Source organism: Alosa pseudoharengus, unplaced genomic scaffold, assembly GCF_046254945.1.
Source record: "Alosa pseudoharengus isolate Yale_2024_CS ecotype anadromous, Long Island Sound unplaced genomic scaffold, YU_APseudo_1.1 YU_APseudo_1.1_scf_4, whole genome shotgun sequence".
NCBI classification, from domain to species: domain Eukaryota; kingdom Metazoa; phylum Chordata; class Actinopteri; order Clupeiformes; family Clupeidae; genus Alosa; species Alosa pseudoharengus.
In genome coordinates, this window is record NW_027468774.1 from 25582756 (window position 1) to 25606349 (window position 23594).

The window sequence follows — 23594 nt, forward strand, 5'->3', positions numbered from 1 at the left end:
TATACACCTGTAAAAAGAAAACATTTACTATATTAAGGACTGACTGTAGGCCATTCAATATGAGCCCCAAATCCTCCTCAGCAAGTGATGTCCAACAACTTTAATAAGCAGCCTATTCACTGAATATAATTCCTAATTCCCCTATGTTCACTCAGACCCCACCCCCACCCAGTCTTTCCAAACAAAGACTACCATTAATATATGCGAGTAGGCTGTTAAAACATGAGAATGTTTTCTTCTATGTCCTCAGTAGAGGATCAGTCAAGCAGCACCATGCATGCGCAACAATAATAAGCTACTCCCTTGCAACTAGTTGTGCGGTTATGTGAGATAGCTCATTGAAACTTGATTGTTTACAATGCAGGCTGAAAATAATTATGGCTTGATCAGAAATAGACAAATAGATGTAAAAAAAAAACGAGACCCAAATACAGACGCACATACTCATATACACCACAGTCTGCCCAGCTTCTCTACTATACCAGTCTTTGTTTCCCTGTTCCTCCACTCCCTCAGCAGGGTGGGCTCTGGCTGTCTGTGTGTCTGTCTGTGTGTTCCAGGAGCCCTGTCTCAGTGTCTGTCTCCCTGTCTGGTCCAGCAGGGACTTTATGTCAGCTCCGCATTCAGCTAATGGGCAATTTGCCTTGTTCTCTTCATCCATCTCTAATGTGTGTGTACTTGTTTTGCCAAAAATAAAGAACCCCCCTCCTCCTTCCTCCATGTCTTTTTTGGGAAAGGTCTGGTTGAAAGTATCCTGTCATTGGCTCAGGCTTTGGTGTTAATTCAGTGTCCATTTGTTGTTTTGTTGCCGTTGTTACTACCTCTTGCTTTGATGTGTCTGGTCTGGATATGAGTCATGATTTTAAAATGACCTCATACTCCCTCCCTTTTTAAATGTGGTGCTTAGATCACAGAATTGACCGCTTTATCCTCAGCTGTCTCTGCTCTCACCAGCTAGCAGGAGGCTATATCTGCGAGAGGTGATGGGATACAGTGTGCGGACAGAGCACAGACTACATGTGCACTTGCCAGAGATGGGTGGGCTGGCATGGGATGCGTGGGGAAGAAAACAAAGGGAGGAAATTTTTTCCCCCTGCAGCAGGAGAACGTTGGCTCGAGGGCTCTCAGGGAGGCAGGAAGGAGCAGGGAAGAGAGAGGAAGAGGCCGGGCAGCGCAACCGCCATTCAGTTCCCCTGTTATTTATCGCATTGTTTTCCCCCCTCTTTCTCCCTCTCTCCCTCCCTGCCTGCCTGCCACACAGCTGGGCCAACACTGCAGCACAAAGAAGCATTCTGGCAAACTGACAAGCATACACCGGCAGCCGGCAGGGCTGTGGCAGCAACACAGTGTACTGGGAACAGCCAAGACACATACACTCGGGTTATTATGAGTATGAACACACCCTGGCTTAACACACACACACACACACACACACACACACACACACACACACACACACACACACACACACACACAAAAGGACGGATGTGCTGGACATTTTTCAAACACAGGCAGCAGAGATGTGGAGGCACACTTATAGTTTCACCCCTACCGTGCCCAGCTGGTTAGTGCATGTGACACCATGGTGGCAGCCGGAGGAACAGTGTGAAATGAGTCTGTGATCACACAGGTTAGCACATGCCGATACTGCTGTTGATTAACACCAGTCCCCACGGGAGGATGGAACATGCCGCATTAATTTACCATACAAAATACTGCAGTGGAGCGGGCATAGGCACATCCTTTTCAATACAGACGATGGCTGTTGTAACTACCATGTAATACAGTATGTAATATTATTAGGGCCTACAATATGATATTTAATATGACATCATGATATGTTATATGACTTATGATATTGTATTAAGATATCAAATGTAGTACACAACCTGAGTCATGTTATATTAATGCTACGTAGGAATGTTAAATGCATGGTTGGGAAACCACTGTGGTAAATCTCAAGAGAGTTGCTTTGTGCCTCGTTTGCTTAGTCATTGGAGCTCTTGGCAAATAGGCATTGCCTTGAAGCCAGATGATGGTCTGGGCTCTCACTGATGGGTTCTCAGAAATGGCCTGTCCAGACCACATCCTGGATAAATAATGCATGATTCTGCTAAAGGGCGATGGACGGCCGAGCACTCTCCCTGCGCTGACACAGGGATCCGCATTAGCAGCCCAGAGTGGACGTATCAGCTGGAATGATCTCTGCATATGCCTCTTCTTCCTGATCCATTTGCGTGAGGGTCCATTTGTTCAGGGCTCAGATTAGCTAGCATGGGTGTGTGTGTTTCTTATCTAGACCTTTTATTAACAAGCCATAGTCTCTCTCTCTCTGGGTTTTACAAAAAATGTCTGAGCAAAAAAGTCCCACCTCTTTTCTCAGCTGCCTGAGACAGTTTCCACAGCTGCTGGAGAGTGTCAGACTTGGTCCACTACGCCGAGTCCAGACATCTGTTTTACCAGATAGTGTCTCTTAGCCTTGTCTTTCTCTTTTCGACGCCTCCTCCCTCTCTGTCTTGACCAGAGGGTATTGATTGAGCTAGCCTCGTAGCCTTGGCTCCAAGCTCTCTCTGGTGGATTCACAGAGCAATTACACATGATGTGCTGACAGCCTACAGAAGCAACAGACAGACAGTCCACTCAGCTAAGTAAGCATCTCAAGAACCGGAGTTAAGGACGATGCATTATCATCACACATTTTAAAGTAACACAATGTAGAATTTCCCTCTTTGTCAATTTTCAACGTAGCCTACTGGGTACCCATTTAGCTCTAAGGGGGTACCCAATTCGTCAAGAACTGATGAAAAAAGGTCACATTTCTGGTTGGAAAAGCAAAGCCTATATAGCTGCAATACCAGGCGTTCTGGGCTCGCATCGGTATAGACAAAGAGTCAATTATTTATTATGAGTCCACATACAACTAAAGTAAATTATTTTAAGGTTAAAGAACTACATTGTATTGCTTTAACAGTGTACGATCTAACCTACCTGTGGTTTTGGTTAGCATTTCAGACCACGTGTGATAGTCACTCACACAACCACAAAAAAGGGAATTGACTGAATTAGGTTTATCATCATGAATTAGACCAGATCATACCAAATCCATCCAGACACCTGATGTAAGAATGGCTCTTATCTGTAACCCAGCTCTTATCTATAACCCACAAGATAAAAGGCAGACACACAGCAACTGGTTTAACATGTTTACTGAGTTGAAATTATGCCCATGTACTGTACACAAACGGTCTAATCATGCTAAATGTGAACAGTCTCACAGTGTGGAAAAAACAGACCTACAAAAAGCAACGTGTTAACCAAGCCTATACAAAGCAGTGATGTGAAAAGACATCTTCAGTCCTGTTTGCCCAATCCTGCTACAGCATTTGTTCGTGTAAAAGATGCCGAAGGCTTAATTCCTGACAGGGAGCTTCATTAATGTTCAGACTAGTTGCAAGACTAACGCTCACAGAGAAACTTCACAATCTGTTATACTGAATACAGAATTTATTTTATGTAATAAAATAAAATAAAATAAAATAAAATTAGGTATGCTGATAGAGAAACATTTTAAACTAACATGTACATTTTGTGTCCTTCATTGTGCTACAGAATATTTATGATATACATACTGTACATAAATGAACATTGATGAAAGGCATTAAGGAAAATGGCACTGCAGGCCACAATAAACGGTCATTAGTGCAAATTAAATTTAAATAGTATAAGTACTATGTTCAATTTATAGACGTGTATACATGGTTTTCATGTAAGAAAAATGCAAGTGAACATTCCCTATATAGTTGCAGACTGTTGCATACCCTTGATACTTTATGCTCCGTTCAACATGTGCCTCCGTAAAAACCTGTAAACTACAAACACATTGCAAATATTTTTCATTTTCCAGAGTGCCCTTTGATTCTGATTTTGCAAGAGCTTAGGTACAAATTGTACAAACTAAACGTATATAAATAAAACAATAATACATTTACCATTCTTAGCAATGTTGTGTTCCACAAAAAAGCCAGATAGACAGGTACATACACAAATCATCTTTCAATCTTTCATATAAATTTCCCTGGAGTCAACAGAAAAAAAATCTTCCCTCTTGTCAAAACACATCAAAACCCTTACCGTTTTAAAATAAATTCATTCATACTTCATACACACTCATTCATTATTCCCTTTTTCTGTCTTCTTTCTTTCCCGTCTGACAAAGATAGATGTGTGTGTGTGTGTGTGTGTGTGTGTGTGTGTTTTCCCATTGTTCAGACTGTGCAGTCATGCCTCCACTATAAACACAAAACCACTGGCCAGTCTTGTGTAGTGCAAAGTGTCAGGGAAAAAGTCAACAAAGAAACAGACAAAAGAGACAGCAAGATGTGAAAAAAGAGGCCAGGACCAAGAGATGGGTGAGGAGCCTGTGCGCTTCCAGGTCACCCTGCAGCTCTCCCCCTAGACCTGTCCATGGGGAAGTCTCTATTGGCCGAGATGGACAGAACACCAAGAGAGAAAGAGAAAAGAGAGAGGAAAAGAGAAAAAAAGAGAGAGAGAGTGCTGGTGCGAGGTCACCTCGCTCAAAGGCCCATACATATTGATGAGCATGAGTGGCTCCAGGGCCCGTCCACCTCCTCTCCGCCCTCATCTCATCAAGAGAAGGGCAAGATAAAAGACAAGACAGCAGAGCAGTGGAGGGAAAAGCCCTCTCTCTCTCTCTCTCCTGTGGGAGAAAAGGAGAGCACTGCAGAATTTTAAAGAGCAGTCGACAGGCGGCATCTTGACACGGCCAGTGAGCGTGTGTGTGTGTGTGTGTGTGTGTGTGTGTGTGTGTGTGTGTGTGTCTCTGTGTCTGTGTGTGCACTTGTGAAATGCCAAAGTCACGGTCTGCTGCCAACCAAAACTCCAAAATGGCATTCATCATCTGCTGTTGATGCAAATTGATCAGAGGTTCAGGTTAGGCATACAAAGCTGTTCGCAACTGGCTCAGAGAATGCAGATGAGACATATATAGAGGTCAGCAAGAATAGCCAAATAGGGCTATTCATTTGTTACCCTTTTACTAATTCACCTTAAAATATCCATTCCCAAAGTCCCAAAATAAATTCAAGTAAAATAATACAATAAATAGTAAATTCACACCAGCCTTCATTGGTGCTGTTCCACTGAGCACACTGTTGATCTGAGAAAATGCTACTGCGTCTTTAAGTAAGCTAACAGTTAACTCACCAAGGTCCATTATGGCACGACAGGATGAACTGTGCTACTACACTGGTGTTAACCGCCGTGAATTGAGTGCAAAGCCAAACCGAAGCCTTCACAGCAGACTGTTAGATAAATAGTCAGTACCTGTCATTCGTGGAGGGGAGCCACACTTATCCATTAGGGGGCAGTGTGCCTTCATGTCTATAGTGTATGAAGAGTTTGGTTCCAAATCGCTATATCCTCCTTTTAATGAATTTTCATAAATCAGTTTTTTACAATTTGTTTTCCAAGTCATTTCAGTAGAACTGTAATTGGGTATAGTTGTTTGATTTATCTTTTCTCAATCAAAACAACAAAATTGTAATTTTATTGATAATACCTGAAATACACAATTAGTTGACATGACTTTTTAATGTTTTTAAAAATGGAGATATAGCGTTTTGGAACCAAACTCTTCATAGGCACATCACGCATCAGTGGTGCTTATTAAGTGGTAATAAAAAACTCATAACAGCATATCACAGAAATATTACATCGTATATATATGCACATGTTAGCTGTATGTGTGCTCAAGGTGAGTGAACACCCCATGATGTGAGTTCCTCACGAGGAAGGTCATGCAGAAACGGCTGTTGTCTAATGACAAACATGATCCTTTCCTTCCCTTTGTGTTACCATACCAATTCCAGGCTCCACATAAATACTACTAACAAACAAAGGCATACACTAAGACCTACAGATAGACAGACAGACCTCCACACACACAGTGGTCCCTCACTGGTCAAAGCAGCAGAAAAGAGAGCAGGATTTGGGCTCCGATCCACGGAAATTCCCAGAGCAGGGTGTGTCAGTGCACTGTGCTATGAAGGCATGCAGTTCTGTGATGTGTGATGGATCCTGGGTTTGGGTTTGTTGCTGCAGAGAGAGAGAGAGAGAGAGAGAGAGAGAGAGAGAGAGAGAGAGAAACTTAAAGCCATTGCACACCAAGTCTGTTTTCGTGCCAAATAGTCAGACGATTAAAAAAAAAAAAAAAACGTTACGTTATGACAAACACTGGAACACTTCCACACATCAAAACATTTATTCAGATATTTCTGATCCATTGTAGTGTTGCATTTGTTTTCTTTCTGCCACTCAAGAAGATTAAGATCTATGCTTGATGCATTTTAGTGTGTATTTAAGATCTATGTTTGATGCATTTTAGTGTGTATTTAAGATCTATGCTTGATGCATTTTAGTGTGTATTTAAGATCTATGTTTGATGCATTTTAGTGTGTATTTAAGATCTATGTTTGATGCATTTTAGTGTGTATTTAAGATCTATGTTTGATGCATTTTAGTGTGTATTTAAGATCTATGTTTGATGCATTTTAGTGTGTATTTAAGTGAATATACATTTTCCATGAAAACAGCCCCCCCCCCCCCCCCGCCACTTTCTATATAAATCACTTGAACTAAAACAGTGCTACACACTGCTTTTTTCTTAGCTCCATTTGAACCTTTCACTTCTTCCTTAACCTCTCTGGTTCCCTCTATCTCTAAACCAGACGGCTAACCACTGTGCCTTTTATCATCGTGCAGGCCACAACCCAAAACAGCCCCCATAGAGGTTAGCCAGGTGTCATCTGGCAATGGCAAGAAAATACTAAATGTAGAAAAACATGCTGGATGATGTTCTGTATATATTTCTCTGGCTGTCACTGCACCTCTTGCCAAAAACTAAATAGATGACGTATGGGGGCATCAATGCCCATCCCATGTGAAATGTGTTGTCATGCCCCTAGGGATCAATAAAGTATCTATCTATCTATCTATCTATCTATCTATCTATCTATCTATGTCTGTGAGTGTGCCATACTGTCTCTCTGGTTTGCTCGCTCACCATGATGCTGTCGTAGGCTCCGGTGATGAGGGCGATGAACAGCGACAGCACCATGTAGATGAAGAGCGAGATGAACGTGTACAGGTAGACCTGGCTGAAGACCCACACCAGGGTGCTGCTGTGCTCCAGCTCCGAGAATGTGGCGAACATGTCATCCCCGTTGATCAGGGAGAACAGGCACTCCGACACCATGGACAGTGACCGAAACTACATGGGCAGAGATGAGCTTGAGAGTGAAACCAGTTTCATGTCCTCAAAATCGCACAAGTAGTGTCGTTTCTGCTCGGTGAAGCCACATGGACAAATTCATTCCCCCTTGTGGCTCTGTGATTAATATTTATCATACCAATTCCATATCAGCAACTTTTATCCAAAGACCTTAATTTGTGTATTTGGTTCCTCAAAAACAGAAGGTGTGATTAGCAATATCAGAAATTAATGCCTAATAATGGTTGAATAGAAGTCAACTGTTTCTCTGTTATGTATTCTTCCACATATGACTTGACTGTGTTCCTGTGTGTGATTCTGTTTCTGTAGTATTCCTGAGTATACAGTTGTGTGACAGGAACAGGAGATGGGTGTGGTAGTGTGTGTTTTAGAGATAAAGCAGAATATTCCCTGCGTAGTTATCTGTGTAGTTATCTGTGTGGTTATCTGTTCTGAATTGCCAGGTAAGCACTAATTACCCTCAACTCCCAGTCGGGGTGAGGGAGGGTACTGTAACTGGGTCCATCCGTCTGTGTGTATGTGTCTGCTTGCATAACTAAGTTCTGATCCAATGCACTGTAGCCTACTTCTATTTTTAGACAAGGCAGAGGATCTCTATATCTCAGTTCTCCAACATGATCATCTGGATCTGACTCACAGTGCAAATGCTGGAATTTGGTTTTACTTTGGTCAATACTGTGTAATGGGGCAACAGTCTGCAGTTGCCTGACTGCTTTTGTTAGGGTCTGATTCAGTGGGGTCTATATAAATTGGACCCAGTGGCTAACACTGTCTCCCATCAAATTGGAAGATACGTATTCCTACTGGTGAATATACAGTCATGCTTTCTCTCCCTTGGTGTTTACCATTGAAAACATTTTTTCCAGATTTTTCTACTGTCCAGTGACACATAAAAATCGAACAATCCTCTATGCTTGTACGAAGAAGGCACAATAACCTAACAAACAAGTGTGTGAGCCAGTTAATGTACCTTGGCATGGTATGGTCCGAGCACTATCCAGCCACAGAAGCAGTAGCCCATGTAGATGGCCGCAGCACAGCAACAGAAGCGAATCACATTGGGGAACGCAGCCCGCAGCGTCACAATGAGAATCTGAGGAGTAGAGGTGACATTGCCCATCAGGACACAGACAGACTGAGCTACTGGCAAATAACAGACTATATGACATGTGACATGTGGCTATGATGTCATTCATTAGCATGCATTTAATGGAGTTTTGGTCCTTCATTCATCCAAGTTTCCTCCGATGGTAGTGCTGTCTGTTGTATATTTTCCTTCTGTTCACTATTTCTCTCTTTCACAAAGTCACTTTTCTTACTAACACAAATCTATTACATCCAACTGTATTTGTGATTAACCATGATGACTGCTGTAAGCTTTCTTTCCATTAACTTATAACCACAAGACAACACTTAAGTGGAAAACTCTAAGCGGGTAATTTAGCTACTGTACTGGAAGGGTCTGATCTGAAGAGTCAACAAATGCTAACATAAAATTAAACTAGAGAACTGAGAGTGCTTACAACATAAAGCAATCCATAATACTTACGTTGTATTTCTGGAAGAAGCTGAGGTATCGAATGACACCGACCCACACCAGCAGAGTTGATGTGCCAAGTAAAATTCCACACAGGTCGTAGAATGAATTGCCCTGTCATTAGCACAAACTAAGATTAACTATCATAAATAAACATAATAATTTGAGCTAAGCGTCATATCATATGCAATAAGCTATCAAAGCGTTATCTTGTAAACTGTATTGCAATCCTCGTGCATATGTTGCATGATTGTATGAATGAGTTGACAAACCTTGGACTCAATACCAATCTTGATGAAGCTCCCAATAATGGTAAACACATCACTGACGATGAGTAGGATGTACCATCCATTAATAAACTCCATCCTGTCCCCCCAGCACACCTTACGCCTTAACCTGTGTTTGAAGAACTGCACAAACTCCTGTAGAATATATGGGGAGGGGGTTCAGGTAAACGGTCAAACAGCCAAATGTCACATTACAATTAATGTATGATCAATGCACAGTGACAGAGCACCATTTTACATACATTAAGGATTAAATTAGGACATTGGTTAGGACAATGATTCAATTAGGACATTCAATTAGGACATTGGCTCAGACAGTGGTAGTCCATGTAAAATTTTTAAAGAGGTGCATCTGTGCATTTGCAACTGCATTATTATCACCCATTGAAAAGCAACATTTCACATGAGACAAGAGGCAAGAGGAGGGCTATTTCGCAGCTGAGAAATAGTCCTCTTTTTGTCTTAGCCCAAGTCCAATCAATTCAAGCCTTATCTCGACTTATTTCTCCTAAGTGGCCTTCAGGAGAAACAGGTAAGATCTCAACACGATTTTATTTCTTGTGAAAAAATTATTTTTCGAGACAAGAAATTTCCTCTGGGCACATAACCAAAACTGCAATGTAGACCTGTGACCAGTGACGAGTTTATGAGGTGACGTAAGCCGGGTTTCCATTCAGCTCTCTTGCATATTTGTGAGCTTTCATGAAAATTTGGCTAAAGAAATGCTGTGTGTGTTTCCATCCACTGTGCAATGCCAATTAAAAATGGACGTTCTTCTAATTGAGGAAAGACGTCTGAACAGTCATTGGGATCAAAACATAAGGTTTGGTCAAGGCAATGTTTACGTAGGTAGAAATGCAAAAAATGTGAATAAACTATTTCCATGAACCTATGCGAATCATGGGTTTATCCATCCCTCTGCACATTAGAGGATTGTATGTGTTTTTTAAGTGTTTCCAGTAAGGATTTCTAATTTAAATGGTCAAACTGTTCTTTAAAAAGTTGAGTGGAACTTTTGACATTGGTGTACACCTCCCACCCTCTGTTCAATCTCCCAGTCTATGTGCCCATCAGTCTCACATTTTGCAGAAGCACGCCTCTGAGAATGGACCGGCCACAGAGCACCAGGGAGAGCAAACACACGACCGCAACAGTCACATCAAACGCCACGCGCGCGTTGCTATCCGCTGTGTGGAAAACAGAGAGAAACAGAGGAAGAGAAAATAAGACATTATGGAATAAGAGGGTTAAAGACATAACTTGAGGAGCAAAATTGAAGCAGGAAGGCAATATTTTTAATGATGGGGAAACCATGAAAAGAGGTTGGATCACATGGATCATGTTGCCAGGGAGATGGCATTGAGATCTTGTTCTTGCCAGTAATTACTGCTGACAAAACAAACATATTGCACAGAAAATGCTTCACCCTGTCCAGAGACATTTGGATCCCGACATTCCTGGATGGAGGCCTGGTTCTCGAGGCTAATCTTGACCCTCCCACTATGAGCATGGTTGTCCAGCAGGATCTGTCAGGAGTGACACACCATGTATAAAAAATATAAGCAATCCAAAACTGTATTCTTTTTACATGGCATGATAGTTTTGGCAATATTTACAGAATGGAACGTAACTCTAAAACCAACAAATGAAATTTGGTCTAATAATATCAACAACAGAAAGTGGCTTTTTTACTTTTTCAACTTTTCCCACTGATCCTAGCCTTGCCCATGCCCACCTACAATCTCCTTTCAGTGAGATACTAGTCTGGCAAATGACAATTTGAGAGCAGAGTACACAGAGACTTTACCATGATGCGGAAGGTGTAGCAGTCTGGGATCTCGTTGTTTATTATAGTTTGCAGGTTGATGGCCTTTAGGTGGAAGTTGATGGTTACATTAATCAGCCTGTAGAAAGGAGAGGGTAAAAGTAGGTTCCACATTTGAGAAGACAGTTTGTTTGGAAATATTTCATCACACAGAGAGAAGCACAACTCAAGAAGTCTTAAGTAATAGAAATAAGAACATGACAAATCTCCATGTGCTCACAAGACTCTGTTCTATGACTCAATACATTCACCAGTCTCATCTTTAAATACTTGATGTGGTTCTAGAAATGCTATATATAGATGATTGTCATTTGATTTAAGAATGTCATTGTAAGGAAGAGAGAATGGAAATTGTACAAATGGGTGGATTTGTGTCCAGGAGGAAGAGAGATTTACTTGTGAAATTGAAGGGTGAAGTTTTTATAGTCATCAGTAAGTGGAGCAGTGGGCTCTGGAGGGGGGTCCACTCCTATGCAGTCTGGGTAAAAAAAAAAAAAACACAGATCCCATACTCACAACCTCAAACCAACACCATTCAACAATGGACAGACAACAGACAACATAATCCAACAATCAAATTCAGCTTTCTAAAGCTTAACTGTTCAATTCATCAAAAATGTACAATTACACCATAATAACAATTCCAGAGATTCTAGATTCTATTTGTGCTATTTTATCTCAGGTGCTACAGCCAGCAGGTGTATCAAACATTGTATTTTCCCAAACAATGGTTACTTTTTCCACAGAAATAACCTTGAAATAGTAGCAGCACCATTCTGACAGATAAAGGCAAAACATGATCATGTATTAACTTGATGACTAGAGTAATTTCTCCCAAGAATAAGTTAAAATATTATTAGCCTTTATAGCTTTTAACATGTATTGTAAAACTATTGACAACATTAAACTTCCAGAATAAATCAGTTTTACCAGTCACAATTCGTGGATCAATATCAAATGTGTCATTGACAGGATTGATGTGTCCCTTCTTGTAGTAGTGCTGACAAAGGGTTAGGGCACTGCCATTCACACCCACACCTGGCACATACGCATAGCAGCCAATGGAGGTGTCTGCCAAAGCCAGGTACTGGAAGGTCAGAGAAGAGCAAGAACTGACTTAGCATTGGGTGGATCATACAGTAGCCATCATTGTTAGTACACTAGGATGCCTGGATAAAGCAGGCCCTTTCTAAATGCCGAGAATGTATCAGACTCTTTAGGCTGACTTCACAAACCACATCACCTCTCAATCATTCCACTTGAACACTATTTCATCACCCCAAAGAACATATTAGCTGTTCCCCTTTTTCATGTTCTTCTCAGCCGCCAAAAAGCCTTCCTCTCGTCTCAGCTCAAGTCCAATTTAAGTTCAACTTAACATCTCAAAATAATTTGTTTTTCTATATAATCTATACATGTATCTCACCTTATTTATCTTAAGTGTCCCTTAAAAGAGGCAAGTGAGATCTCATTTCAAAAGTTTGATGTATATCTGAAGTATTTCCTAAATAAATTCAACCAGTTCAGCTATAGTATGATTAATTATGATAATTCTGCTTTTTCAACATCTCAATTGTAACAAATTATAGAATGTTTGAGTGTGGTCCAGTTTTTTGCCTGCAGTTTTGTTATTGTGTTGTTTGTTATTTTGTTGTTTATTTGTGTTTAAGTACAGTGGCGCAGCTACTGATTATGACATATGATTAATGTCATTAATAATAATACAACTATCCAACATAATCACATAATTGATTGTGAAACTACCCATTTATCACGCTAGGTGCAGCAGCCTACCTGGTCTATGGCATAATGGATGTGGCTGTAGACATCACTCTGGGTGTACACTGCCAGAGTGGAGTCAGGGTCATCCTGGTAGTCTTTCAGGAAGAGGTACCTGAAAGCTTCTGTGTTCTCATCCTTAAAGTTCACCACCATCTGATTACTCAGACCAAACATCACCAGCTTTATCAGGTCGGGTGAGGGGGAGGTGGGGGAGAGAACAGTCATGGAATCATCAGTGAATGCTTTTACCCCATATTTGCCAGGTTCATATCATGTCAGTTCTGTATAGAGATTGAGAATGTGTCGTCATCAGGCCAAACGTACCCATAATCTTGGTCACGTGTTTTAGCAATCTCTATATGGAGTAATGAAGAGCAATAGATGGTGTACCTGCACAGTGACAATGACGATCTTGAGGATCTGCAGGAGCAGCTTGTATGGTTTACGGCCCTTGGCATGGTATTTGTCACACGGACTCATGAAGAAGTACTTCATCTTTCTTCGAAGCTCTTCTTCCTCATGTTCAAGCTGTTGCTGCAGCAGCGACCCCTCGAGGTCAGCTGGTCTACGGTCAGTCTGAGCACATCCCTTGCACTCACTTGAGCCATAGCTCACTACGGGGCTTAGCAGTTTATCTTTCTCTGATAACAAAATTAATACAAAAAAGAGTGAGACTTTTGCTGTAAGAAACTTCACAACATAGTCTACAACTATGTTGCTATGCCAACTTTGGCTTGTTAATACATTTGTATGAAACGGTAACAGCCTGTAAGATTATTATTTGAGTTTGAGACATTAAAACCTGTGGTCTGCTGGAACCATGTTGCACCCTACTAGAAAAATACAATACTAGAACAGCAAAAATATTGAATATATTTATATTTAATATATTTAATATCCTTAATCAGCTGGAATTTGTACAAAGGCAAGATAGTTGTAATGCAGAATTACATTTCACCCAGACTTTTAATCACTGGTCAGAGATTTAATTGGTTTATCAAACTTCCACGGTTTATATTCACAGCAGCCCCTTGTATTGAATGCTATCAAACACAGCATAGTAACTAATCTAATGAATTCCCTCTGATGCTGATGGCTGCAACCTGTCCCCATTGCCATTGAGAGAGTAGTTCAGGACTGTGATATGCAAGTTATGTGCAAATGTAGGCCTATATTCATGTAATACCCATGTATAGTCTTGAATTGATTATTACTGTGGCCTATGGGCAGTAGTCTTATCATGATGTCATTAAAATCTGAAGTATTTATGTGTATATTGACGAAGAATCTCGCCTAGTCTGTCTGAATTCTAAGCTACTCTGCCTGATACCACCTCAGGCTGAGTGTCAGGGCAAGGCAGAAAGGAATGGTTACTGGTAAAACTGGAAAAAAAAATATTTGTTTCAGTTAAGACTCTTGCTCTTCTCTTTGGCTCTCTCTCACTCTTCGTCTACAAAGTTATTTTTGATTTACAGTTTATGCATTCATGGTTTATCAGGTCAAATAACAAAATATATGTTAAAACCAACTGTTCTGCAGCCTATTGCAATGGGATATTTCTATGGGAGTCAAATAAATTATATTTTGCCGCGATATTTAATGTAGGCTACCACTAATGCATTCTTCTGTAGCCTACCTCAGTTGTGCCTAGGGAATCCACAACAAATTAATAAACAAGTAAGACAAATCGTATTTTGCGATGTGTGGCAAGCGAATTTTAGGCTAAGGTTAGGTTAGGCTACATGATGTTTTCATTTCACCAACCTGTAACGTTACCGTCGGGGGTGCTACGACTGTAGTCCGAAGATGCCATGGCCATCTTGTAGAAAGCACGAACCACTGAGACGGCAACATTTAATTTACATGAACTATGTTATAACAGCATATGCTTCGCATTTTCATTCACATTTATTAGTAGGCGTATGTATAAAGATCAACAACGACATTCTTCGACTTCCTCCTACGTACACAGTGCTCTATTTCCGTGTTGGTCACGTGACATACCATATGATCAGTCTAGGCCCTGGCGATCGTAACAAAGATCCTTCATTACTATTACTAAATTCGAACATTTAGTAGTCATTGATAGATTCTTAAATGCAACTCTGTATCACGTTTCAGGGGTCTATGTCTTTTCCAAAGCAGAGCAATTAAATGACCAGTAAACAGAAAATGAACAAAGAAGGAAACAACCTTTTTTTATTATTATGTATTATTAGTAACAACCAAGAAAACTGTTTATAGTTTCCTGCATTAGCCTACTTCTCACAAATACTTAGACAGTAATGGGGGAGTTAGACTTTTTGACCCCCTGGGTCAAATACATTAATTAAAGACATAATGATGTCATATTGATGGAATACGAAAAAACAAGCAGCTGTGCAACTGATGCATAACATCACAACATTTACCTTACTGTAATGCTCATATCATGAAACAAAAACATATCTACAAAATTGTAAGCCACCATTTTTATATTCTGAACTAGTATAATTTCAGATGCACTCCCAGACCCCCCACCCCTCGTCCAACATCAACAGATAAAAACTCCAAAAACATATGGAACTTTCAGTTCCATCTTTGTTAACAGCGTTCATCGGTCCACACAACATCTGACCAAAACAAGTCATGCGTATGTATTGGAAGGAATTAATGATTTTTGACAAACAGAAACAGAAAAGACCATCAATCCCAAAATATACTAAGACCTCCTACACAGTCATACATTACTCATCTTTCAGTCACACAAACAGTCAGTCATGGAGTGTTGCATAACAACACATTCCATCTCTCAGGTATTTATTCACACCTGAGAATATACAAATAAGCTAATCAGGTGATTCCAGCACCACATGCTCTATCTGCTATCCAGAGCTTTGTCACGGGCAATGACTGATTCGTCAAACTTGATCATCAGCGTGGTCCCCTTGTGCCAGTGTGCAGTGACCTTAGCAGGAAAGCCACTGTGGGTCAAGATGGCCTCCACAATGCCCGCTGTGAAGGCGGCACAGTTCAGTGTGCTGTTCTCTTTAGGAACAGAAATGTAGGCGTTGATTAGTGGCTCCTTCTCAATTATATAGTAGGTCTTGTCATCATCATTGGCCTGCTCCAGCTTGTCAGCCTCCTTTCCAAATAAAGCTTTCCACACAGATACCTGTAAAGTGATATCAAGACAGGATTGGTTTAGCTGGGGTACATTTGAAGGAATGTATTATAAAAAATACAGATGGTGTTAATGGAATATATTTACCTTGATAAAGAGCAGGATGTTAAGTACTTTAGTCTCTCTCTTGCCGTTTTTCTCGCGTAGCACCAAGACATCAAGCATGCTGGCGCCCACACTCTGACCCATGTCCGCCAGACGCGCCTGCAGTTCGGACACTGAATAGACGCGGCTCTGACAGTACTGCACCATCTCAGAGAACAGCAAGGCGAAAGCGCTCAAACTGACCTCGGTTTTAGGCCGGGTCAGCGAGCGCTCAAGAATGGCAGATTTCCCCTTGGTGAATCGGGTATCCATCATCTTAAACAAACAAAAACAACATTAGGCCTACCTCATTGCTTATCATAATCAGCTGACACACTTCACTTCACCTGACCTGGCTGACAAGTTAGCATTCACTTAGCATTTAGACAAGTGCCTCAGAAAATCACATTGAGTAGAATATGGTAACTTTATACTATTGGAAATATGTATTTGTATGACTGTCAGATAGCATGCCAGAAATATGAAGCTTGAATGCATTGCTAACAAAACGAAATACAATATTTTGTACAATAAAAATACTAACGATATTAACGAAACGCTACATTAGCTAGCTTTATCTGGACTAATTGAGCTAGCTAACACACTGGATAAATTGAGGACATAATGAGTTAGCCCATCTTCACCGGGAATTCAAAACCATACTTTCTTCAATGAACTCTTTAACAGCCAGTGAATACTAAAGTCAAGGTCACAGTATCTTCAAGGATTTAGGAAAGTTTGTTTACTACTAAAGGTAGCTACATTGACAGTTCGCACGTACCTAGTTTCCTGGTCCCGTCTATCACTTCCCTTTCTGCTTTCCGCCAGAATAAAAGTCACAACACGCGATAAAATAAAAGTCCGTAGCACAATCGTTATTTCAATATAACGTGTATTTTCTATGCACAATTCAGCAATGCAGCAACACTGAATTATGTCACTTCTGCTTTTGCTCCATGTTGTGTTCCAAAGTCGAATAGGAATTGAGACATGTGCCAAATAATTAGCCTCCAATCATTAATTAAATCAGGCTAGGCCTACATGTTTTTAGATTATGTGCTCAGAATCACATGATTCTTTCCATGCCCATGGGTATTGCAAATAGAATAATCAATTTTGTGTAGTCTTCAATTGATTAAAAACCTCAGGGTGTAGGCGTCCCTAAGATAAATTAAATAGGCCTTCTCCTTTATGTGGATTTTGTCTATATAAACAACAAATGCATGATTTTAGCAGTCATATGCAAACCTCTACTACAGCTTTCACATTCCCACTTATGGAAATTTCTTGTTATGTGATAGCATTTGCACAACTTCAATAGAGAACAGGACAGGTGTACCATTTATCCCTTCTACACACAAACAACCCTGTCAATGATTAATCTGCATGTGGAACTAGGATGCATTTCACAGTGGGTTAATCCCACAACCGTGATTCAGTGTCATGAATGTGGGTGAATGGACAGGGATACAGAGCGTGGGAATTCATGCAGCTGCAACCACCCGGGCCAGACAAAGGCATAAACTAATAGGGAACTTATATGTGTGTGTGATGAAAACATACTAGATCACAGAAATATATATATATAAATAAATATATTGTGTCATGAGGGCAACAGGAATGCAGTAGGCATATGCATGTCATGACTAGAAGTTTGGAGCTCTCACATGGCACCTGTTGACTCCCACCACCAGCATCAGATTACTCTGATACCACTTCAGCAAACCTATTGCATAACACACCTACGTATATAAATGCTGGCCGTAGAGGTGAGAAGAGTTGTTGTGCGACAGCAGAGCGAACAACACAGAGAAGAGAGCTTCACTCCACTCATGGATTTTCCCTGGAAATGGGTCCTCACTATTTCTCTGGTGGCCATCTGTCATGCAGCTGGTGAGCAGTTCAAATATATTGGTATTTTTTACAGCGAGAAAAAACTGGTATGTCTTTGCATGCACAATGCAATACTAGCTATTATTATTAATTAGGTCAGAGAATAGTAGGCTACACTAAGATGGCTTATGTTATAATAATTTTGACAGATATTGTCAGTACCCACTTTCTGTAAACCTGACTGTCATTCACTATGTAGTACAATTTTTTCTGAGTTTTTCCCTGAAGCAAGCCGTACCATAGAAAATATTTCACAGTTCAGACAGTCAGGTTAGGAAGTGGATAGCCTACTGGCAATATCTGTCCTTGTAATGTGAGGGAATATGAGGGTCATTCAGGGATATAGTGAGTGAGGAAATATGAGTTATGTTATGCTTCTTCTCTCATTAATTGCACAAAGTGTTGGTGATACACCAACAGTAGATTAATTAATCATCAAGTCTTTTATTGTAATTTTTAAGGTGAATCTCTTGCGAGTTTGAGGTTAGCATGTGGAGTTAAGCCACAAAGTGATGGAAAATGACAACTCTTGTTATCGTCGATTCTGTTAATTGATTACACAGATTAATGATAACAGAGTTGAGTTGTTTTTCCACTTGAAATGTACCCACAATTATAGAATGGCCTATGAATAAATCAGTATGCATTGAAAAGTTTTATAGTGGACTACAGGGCCAATTGAACACCACACCCAAGTAGCACCAAGAAACACTTCAGTCAAAACTATACAGCTATCTAAAAAAAAAACTCTATTTCATTGTCATATCACGAACACATCCATCACATCCAGTTACACACTGATGTACTCAAAACAAAACACATTTGACAAAACACGTTTTCTAGGAGAAAGTTTTCTTAGTTTTATCTTCCGATATAATATAGGCTTGATTTTGTTTTCAGAAATATTGTTCAAGTAGGATTAGAGGATTTACAAGAGTAGCCTTTACTGACCAAACACAACACACAAGACCAGACATGTACACAGGGGGGTTTATTTCTCTCCACATTGTGAAATACACTCAATATATTCTCTGCATTTTGCACTGGGAGTCAGAGCAGAACATAAATTCTAAATAAAATATGTAGTGAAAGAGCAGTGAAAACAGTTGTGGAGACAAAAAAGGTAAAACAAAAAAGAAAATATGATACATAAATGTGGTCCTTGTCTTTGTTCACATGCTCCTCCAGGTATCCTCTATATCCTATATCCTCTATATCTTCCTCTCCCTTCCCCTACAGGCTTGCTTTTTACAGTGCTTAGGACTGATTGTTAAGTTTACAGTTACTAAGTGTCTTTACACCTGATAGTTGTGTTTGATCAATTGGTTTATGGGTGTGGTTTGGAAGGCATGGGTGTGGTATTTTGGAAAGTATTGTGTAGTGTTTTGGACAAAAGTGTGAGGCTGACATTTGGCTTTTATGCTATTTGTTTAATTCTGTGCTGATATTTTGCTCCTTAAGTGTCAGGTTTTGCTAACTGTGGAATACTTTTGATTTTAGTGTTTCTAAGTGACTAAGCCATTTGTGTTCAGCAGACCCACCGAGTCATATGAATCACTTCATCCAAGTTGTGAAGTGGATCGAAACTCAGATTCCTGGACTACCGCCTATTGGCTTGGTGAAGGAACTGCGTAAATCAGCACAGTTGGACAGTCCCTTCATTAAACGCTATTTGGGGGCTTTGGACGACTGTAAGGCTGTTTTGAACTCCACTGTCTCTGAGTATCTGTCAACGGCAATACATCACAAGGTGACAGAGTCAGGTGTGGAGAAGGGTGTTGTCCTCACCAGTGATGGCACAACAGTTGCTTTGGCTCCTCTCCTACTGGGCATTGAAGCTGGCCTGCAGTCAGTCTCCAAAGGCCGTGTCCGTGGACTCTACCCACTTGCGCTGTCCAAAACCTTGGCTGTTTCTTTTCTCCATCACTCGAGGAGCTCTTCGACCACTCACCGCTTGGGCCCAGATGGATGCTGGGATAGTGTGACCTCCCCTAAGGTGTTCACCCTCTCAGGAGTTCCCTCTCTGGCCACTGACGCTCAGGTGAACGGGGGCATGGATGGAGTGATTCTGGGAATGGAAGTATCTAACCCTTCCCGTCGTCCCATCAAGCTGAGCACCTTACTCAACCAATACTACAACTACCGTCTTAGGGCCAAGGGGCTGGACAGTGCTCCCAGGCTCATTAGCGCCCGACGCAGGCAGAACTTTGTACGCTTCTCAAGACCTGGTTACCTGAAGAGGCAGGTGAAAGGCACCTTGGCTGTGTACAAGAAGTTGAATAGAGACAAAGGGAAACAGAAGAAGACAAGTGAAGCAATGCTTGAAAGGATTATAGAGGGAGGAATCAAAGCCTTTGACCACAGATACACCGGTAAGTCAAAGTATCAGTCAATATGGTAAATTGCTATCAAACAGAATAAAACGTTTCTAGTTATTCTAGTATATTTTGTCACATAAATGCAGACTATATTAGTTCTCATTTTTGGGGGAAACATTTAAACAGCTGTTTCAGTTTTAATGTAACTTGTTCATATGTATACTGCTCAAAAAATTAAGGGAACACTTCAATCATACACTGGATCTGTACTCTGACACTGTTTGGTTCTGAGCACAAGTAAAACTTTTGAGGCGAGTGTTTTATTTTGCAAGAACTGTCAGACATTCTGTGAATGTAGTTTGAGAATGGAGAAAAGGGTGGAAGGTTTCACAAAATGTGTTTTAACAATTGTGGAAAACTGTAAGTGTTCCCTTAATTTTTTTTGAGCAGTATTACCTATATTGATGAGGTAAATCTCACCTCAACCTATCAACTCCTCCACGTCTCCCAATTTTTGCTGGCACTGGCAGAATGTCCAGCCATCATTCCACGCTGCCAATGGGGAGCAGAACCATATCGCGGCACCCCAACACTTCTCTCTCTGCCTCTGTCGTTCCTGTACATTCACCACACATCCACACCTGGCCAGCCTTGCCTGACTTTTGAAGAGTGTTCCAGAGACATGAGATCTATGCAGCGTTTCCATCAGGAAGACCGCGGTTGGGATGATATTGGATACAGGTATAATTTACTTGCCTTTGAAAGACAAAATAACTATGCTTAACTATGCTGTAAGTCCACCTCCGACAACTGGTCAGGTGTAAACAGTCCTTTGTGTTATTTGGATTTGTCTTTCAGCTTCGTGGCAGGCTCTGATGGCTACATTTACGAAGGTCGTGGTTGGCACTGGCAAGGGGCTCACACCAAGGGCCACAACTCCAAGGGCTATGGGGTCTCATTCATCGGGGACTACATGGAGACTCTGCCATCTGAAAATGCTATGAACCTCGTAAGGCACAAACTGGCAATGTGTGCCGTAAGTGGCGGACGCCTGGTGTCAGACTATATCGTGCATGGACACAGACAAGTGGTGGCCACCTCCTGCCCTGGCGATGCCTTCTATAAAAATGTGCAAACCTGGGAGCACTACAGGGTAAGAAAAAACATCCGTGGTCAAAGAGGTTGTATGTAGAACCTTGGTGTACTTTTTATACTATCCAAAGAGTATAGAAGTACTTCTGTAGTCTTTGTGGTAACCTCACGAGAGTTCCTTGACCTCACAACTCTCTCCTCCATTCAGATGAAGAATTAATGATTGTATTCAGGGCTTTAAAAAAAACTACTCACACCTCAAACCATAGAAGGGTTTCAAAAAGAGTTTACAAATAAAACTAAAAATGACAATCAGAGATAACTTTAATTATGCAAGGATAAAATACAAGCTCACTTTAGTTTAAGACTAAGCCATGGCTGAAGGTTGTACAGTGTGTGCCCATCTCCACTCCCTGGGAACCAGATATCATTAAGTTGCAGTTTCACTATGAGTTGGCTGTGTGTGCTGAATGCATAAATGTTTATACAGTACAAGTATGACAAAATATTATTTAATCTAAGAACAAGTTCCATATCTGATGGGACTGTGCTCTTGCTCATGCTCTCATTTAACTTGTACATGTGTTGGATTTTCCACAGGAAGTCCAGAGCTGAAGATTGCAGGGCAGAGGGAACTTATCTTGAAGCAAGTAGCCTACTTCAGATGATTAAATTACTAATAACTTCATAATACGATTGCTTCTTTATTTGTACTTTAACCTTGTGTGGACAGAGGGCAGGACAAAAATGTAATTGCACTCCTCCCTGTCATTATATCATGACAAATATGTCAGGTATCAGAAAAATAATGCACAATAATGCACATTACCACCTCCAAAATGTATTATTTTTCTTGATAACAAACACCGTGTTGTCCATTATTCCTTACTGAACATACAAGTATGAATTGAACTGTTGAACAATATCCAGTAATTAAAATTCAATTGTTGAATCAGGAATTTCAAATCTACAAAGAAGAGATGTTAAACTCCTTTTTGCTTTTTACCATCAGAATCAAATCACTACATTAACATTGTGACTAGTAAGAAATAAATTGCAGATATATATCTTCAATTACTTCACACTTATGAAAACGAGTTTTGGATATATATTGAATTGTAACTGGTCAAAAAGCAATTGTTGATCGGCTATCTAGGCTACAATTGTGATTACTGCTAACTATGTTCAAACCATAGACTGTTTAAACAATGTTCAAACTGCTTGCCAAGGGGCAGTGGTGTCTATGATTGACACTTCTGCCCTCCTCAGGTAAAAAAGGGAATAACATGGAGATTATTCAAATCACTGCAATTTACTCAAAAGACATGGTCAATGTACAGGCTACAGGTCTTAATTTATGAAATGTTTTCTTTGAACGCCTTTTTTTTAACTTATTTTCTGCCAGTTCACCTGTGTTCCTTGATCACATTTCATATTAGCTCATTGTCAGTTCACCTGCATACTGTAGGGTTGAGGTATTGTATCTGTAAACAACATAACAGCTATGACCACTTCATGGCAAAGTGATATTGTACACAACAAATTGAGAGGATTATTTCCTCCCCAAGTATTTGTCAAGGTCTGGTGAACTGGCCTAGATGATTATAGTACTATCTGTGTTAGTCCAATATATTGTTTTTGTTAAATAAAAAAGTCTAAACATATAATTCTAAAGGAATGCTAATAATGACATTTCACTAGTCTCAGACACTCAATATTTATTCACTGTTTTTACTGTGTTTCAAATGTTTCCTGTAGCCTACAATACTTAGGCTACTTACAAAACATACATTTATAGCTGCAGAAAATGTAAACCTAAGGAAATGTGAGGAGCAGGAGTGTAGTGGTAACAACACCAGTGGTATTAAATGGTTCTAGAGTGTTGATGAGTGCACATATTGTGAATGTGGATAATACAGTGTGTTTTTGAATGTTAAAAGTTGCAATTGGTGAATACTCTTTTGAGAGGTGGATAAACTCTAATAAGAGGTGGATAAACTCTATTTGACATTTCAGAGGTGGATAATCTGTATTTACTTGCGTTCAGAGGTGGATAATCTGTATGTACTTGCGTTTAGCCTCCACTACAGTCCTGGTGAGGAGTCCTGAGACAGAGGAATATGGAAGATGCACAGAATACAGGAGTAATGTGACACACTGTTAGCCTGTTGCTTTGTAGTATCTTTTCCAAGCAGGCATAAGTGAATAGGTTTCACCTTGCACACCTGTCCTCCCCCTATGCTATAGGCTTTCTCAGGTCAGGGAAAACAAAGGGCATCCTGACTTTTGTCAATAGTTTTCTTT

General features: G+C 40.5%; 3 protein-coding genes across 5 annotated transcripts; 1 reads left to right on the forward strand and 2 right to left on the reverse strand.

The window, feature by feature from the left end:
- Positions 1–3190: 3190 nt before the first annotated feature.
- mcoln1b (mucolipin TRP cation channel 1b) lies at positions 3191–14694 on the reverse strand. Its single transcript, XM_076265533.1, has 13 exons — positions 14505–14694; positions 13131–13381; positions 12753–12920; positions 11889–12045; positions 11355–11436; positions 10941–11037; positions 10560–10659; positions 10214–10320; positions 9119–9268; positions 8859–8960; positions 8280–8402; positions 7082–7288; positions 3191–6114 (listed from the first exon to the last, which is right to left on the reverse strand). Exons 1-13 carry the CDS (start codon positions 14557–14559, stop codon positions 5974–5976), a joined length of 1740 nt encoding a protein of 579 aa, XP_076121648.1. The 5' UTR covers positions 14560–14694; the 3' UTR covers positions 3191–5973.
- A 219-nt stretch (positions 14695–14913) lies between these two features.
- trappc5 (trafficking protein particle complex subunit 5) lies at positions 14914–16804 on the reverse strand. Of its 2 annotated transcripts, none has more exons than XM_076266891.1 (3): positions 16769–16804; positions 15991–16263; positions 14914–15894 (listed from the first exon to the last, which is right to left on the reverse strand). In XM_076266891.1, exons 2-3 carry the CDS (start codon positions 16261–16263, stop codon positions 15598–15600), a joined length of 570 nt encoding a protein of 189 aa, XP_076123006.1. In that variant the 5' UTR covers positions 16769–16804; the 3' UTR covers positions 14914–15597. The 2 variants fall into 2 exon arrangements, with proteins under 2 accessions (XP_076123006.1, XP_076123008.1); XM_076266893.1 differs by lacking the exon at positions 16769–16804 and adding an exon at positions 16651–16758.
- Positions 16805–17794: 990 nt separating this feature from the next.
- Positions 17795–22957, forward strand: pglyrp6 (peptidoglycan recognition protein 6). 2 transcript variants are annotated; one of them, XM_076265536.1, is made up of 5 exons: positions 17795–17880; positions 19416–20252; positions 20729–20939; positions 21057–21351; positions 21891–22957. In XM_076265536.1, exons 1-5 carry the CDS (start codon positions 17820–17822, stop codon positions 21903–21905), a joined length of 1419 nt encoding a protein of 472 aa, XP_076121651.1. In that variant the 5' UTR covers positions 17795–17819; the 3' UTR covers positions 21906–22957. The 2 variants fall into 2 exon arrangements, with proteins under 2 accessions (XP_076121651.1, XP_076121650.1); XM_076265535.1 differs by having other exon boundaries at positions 17796–17880; positions 19413–20252.
- Positions 22958–23594: the final 637 nt, after the last annotated feature.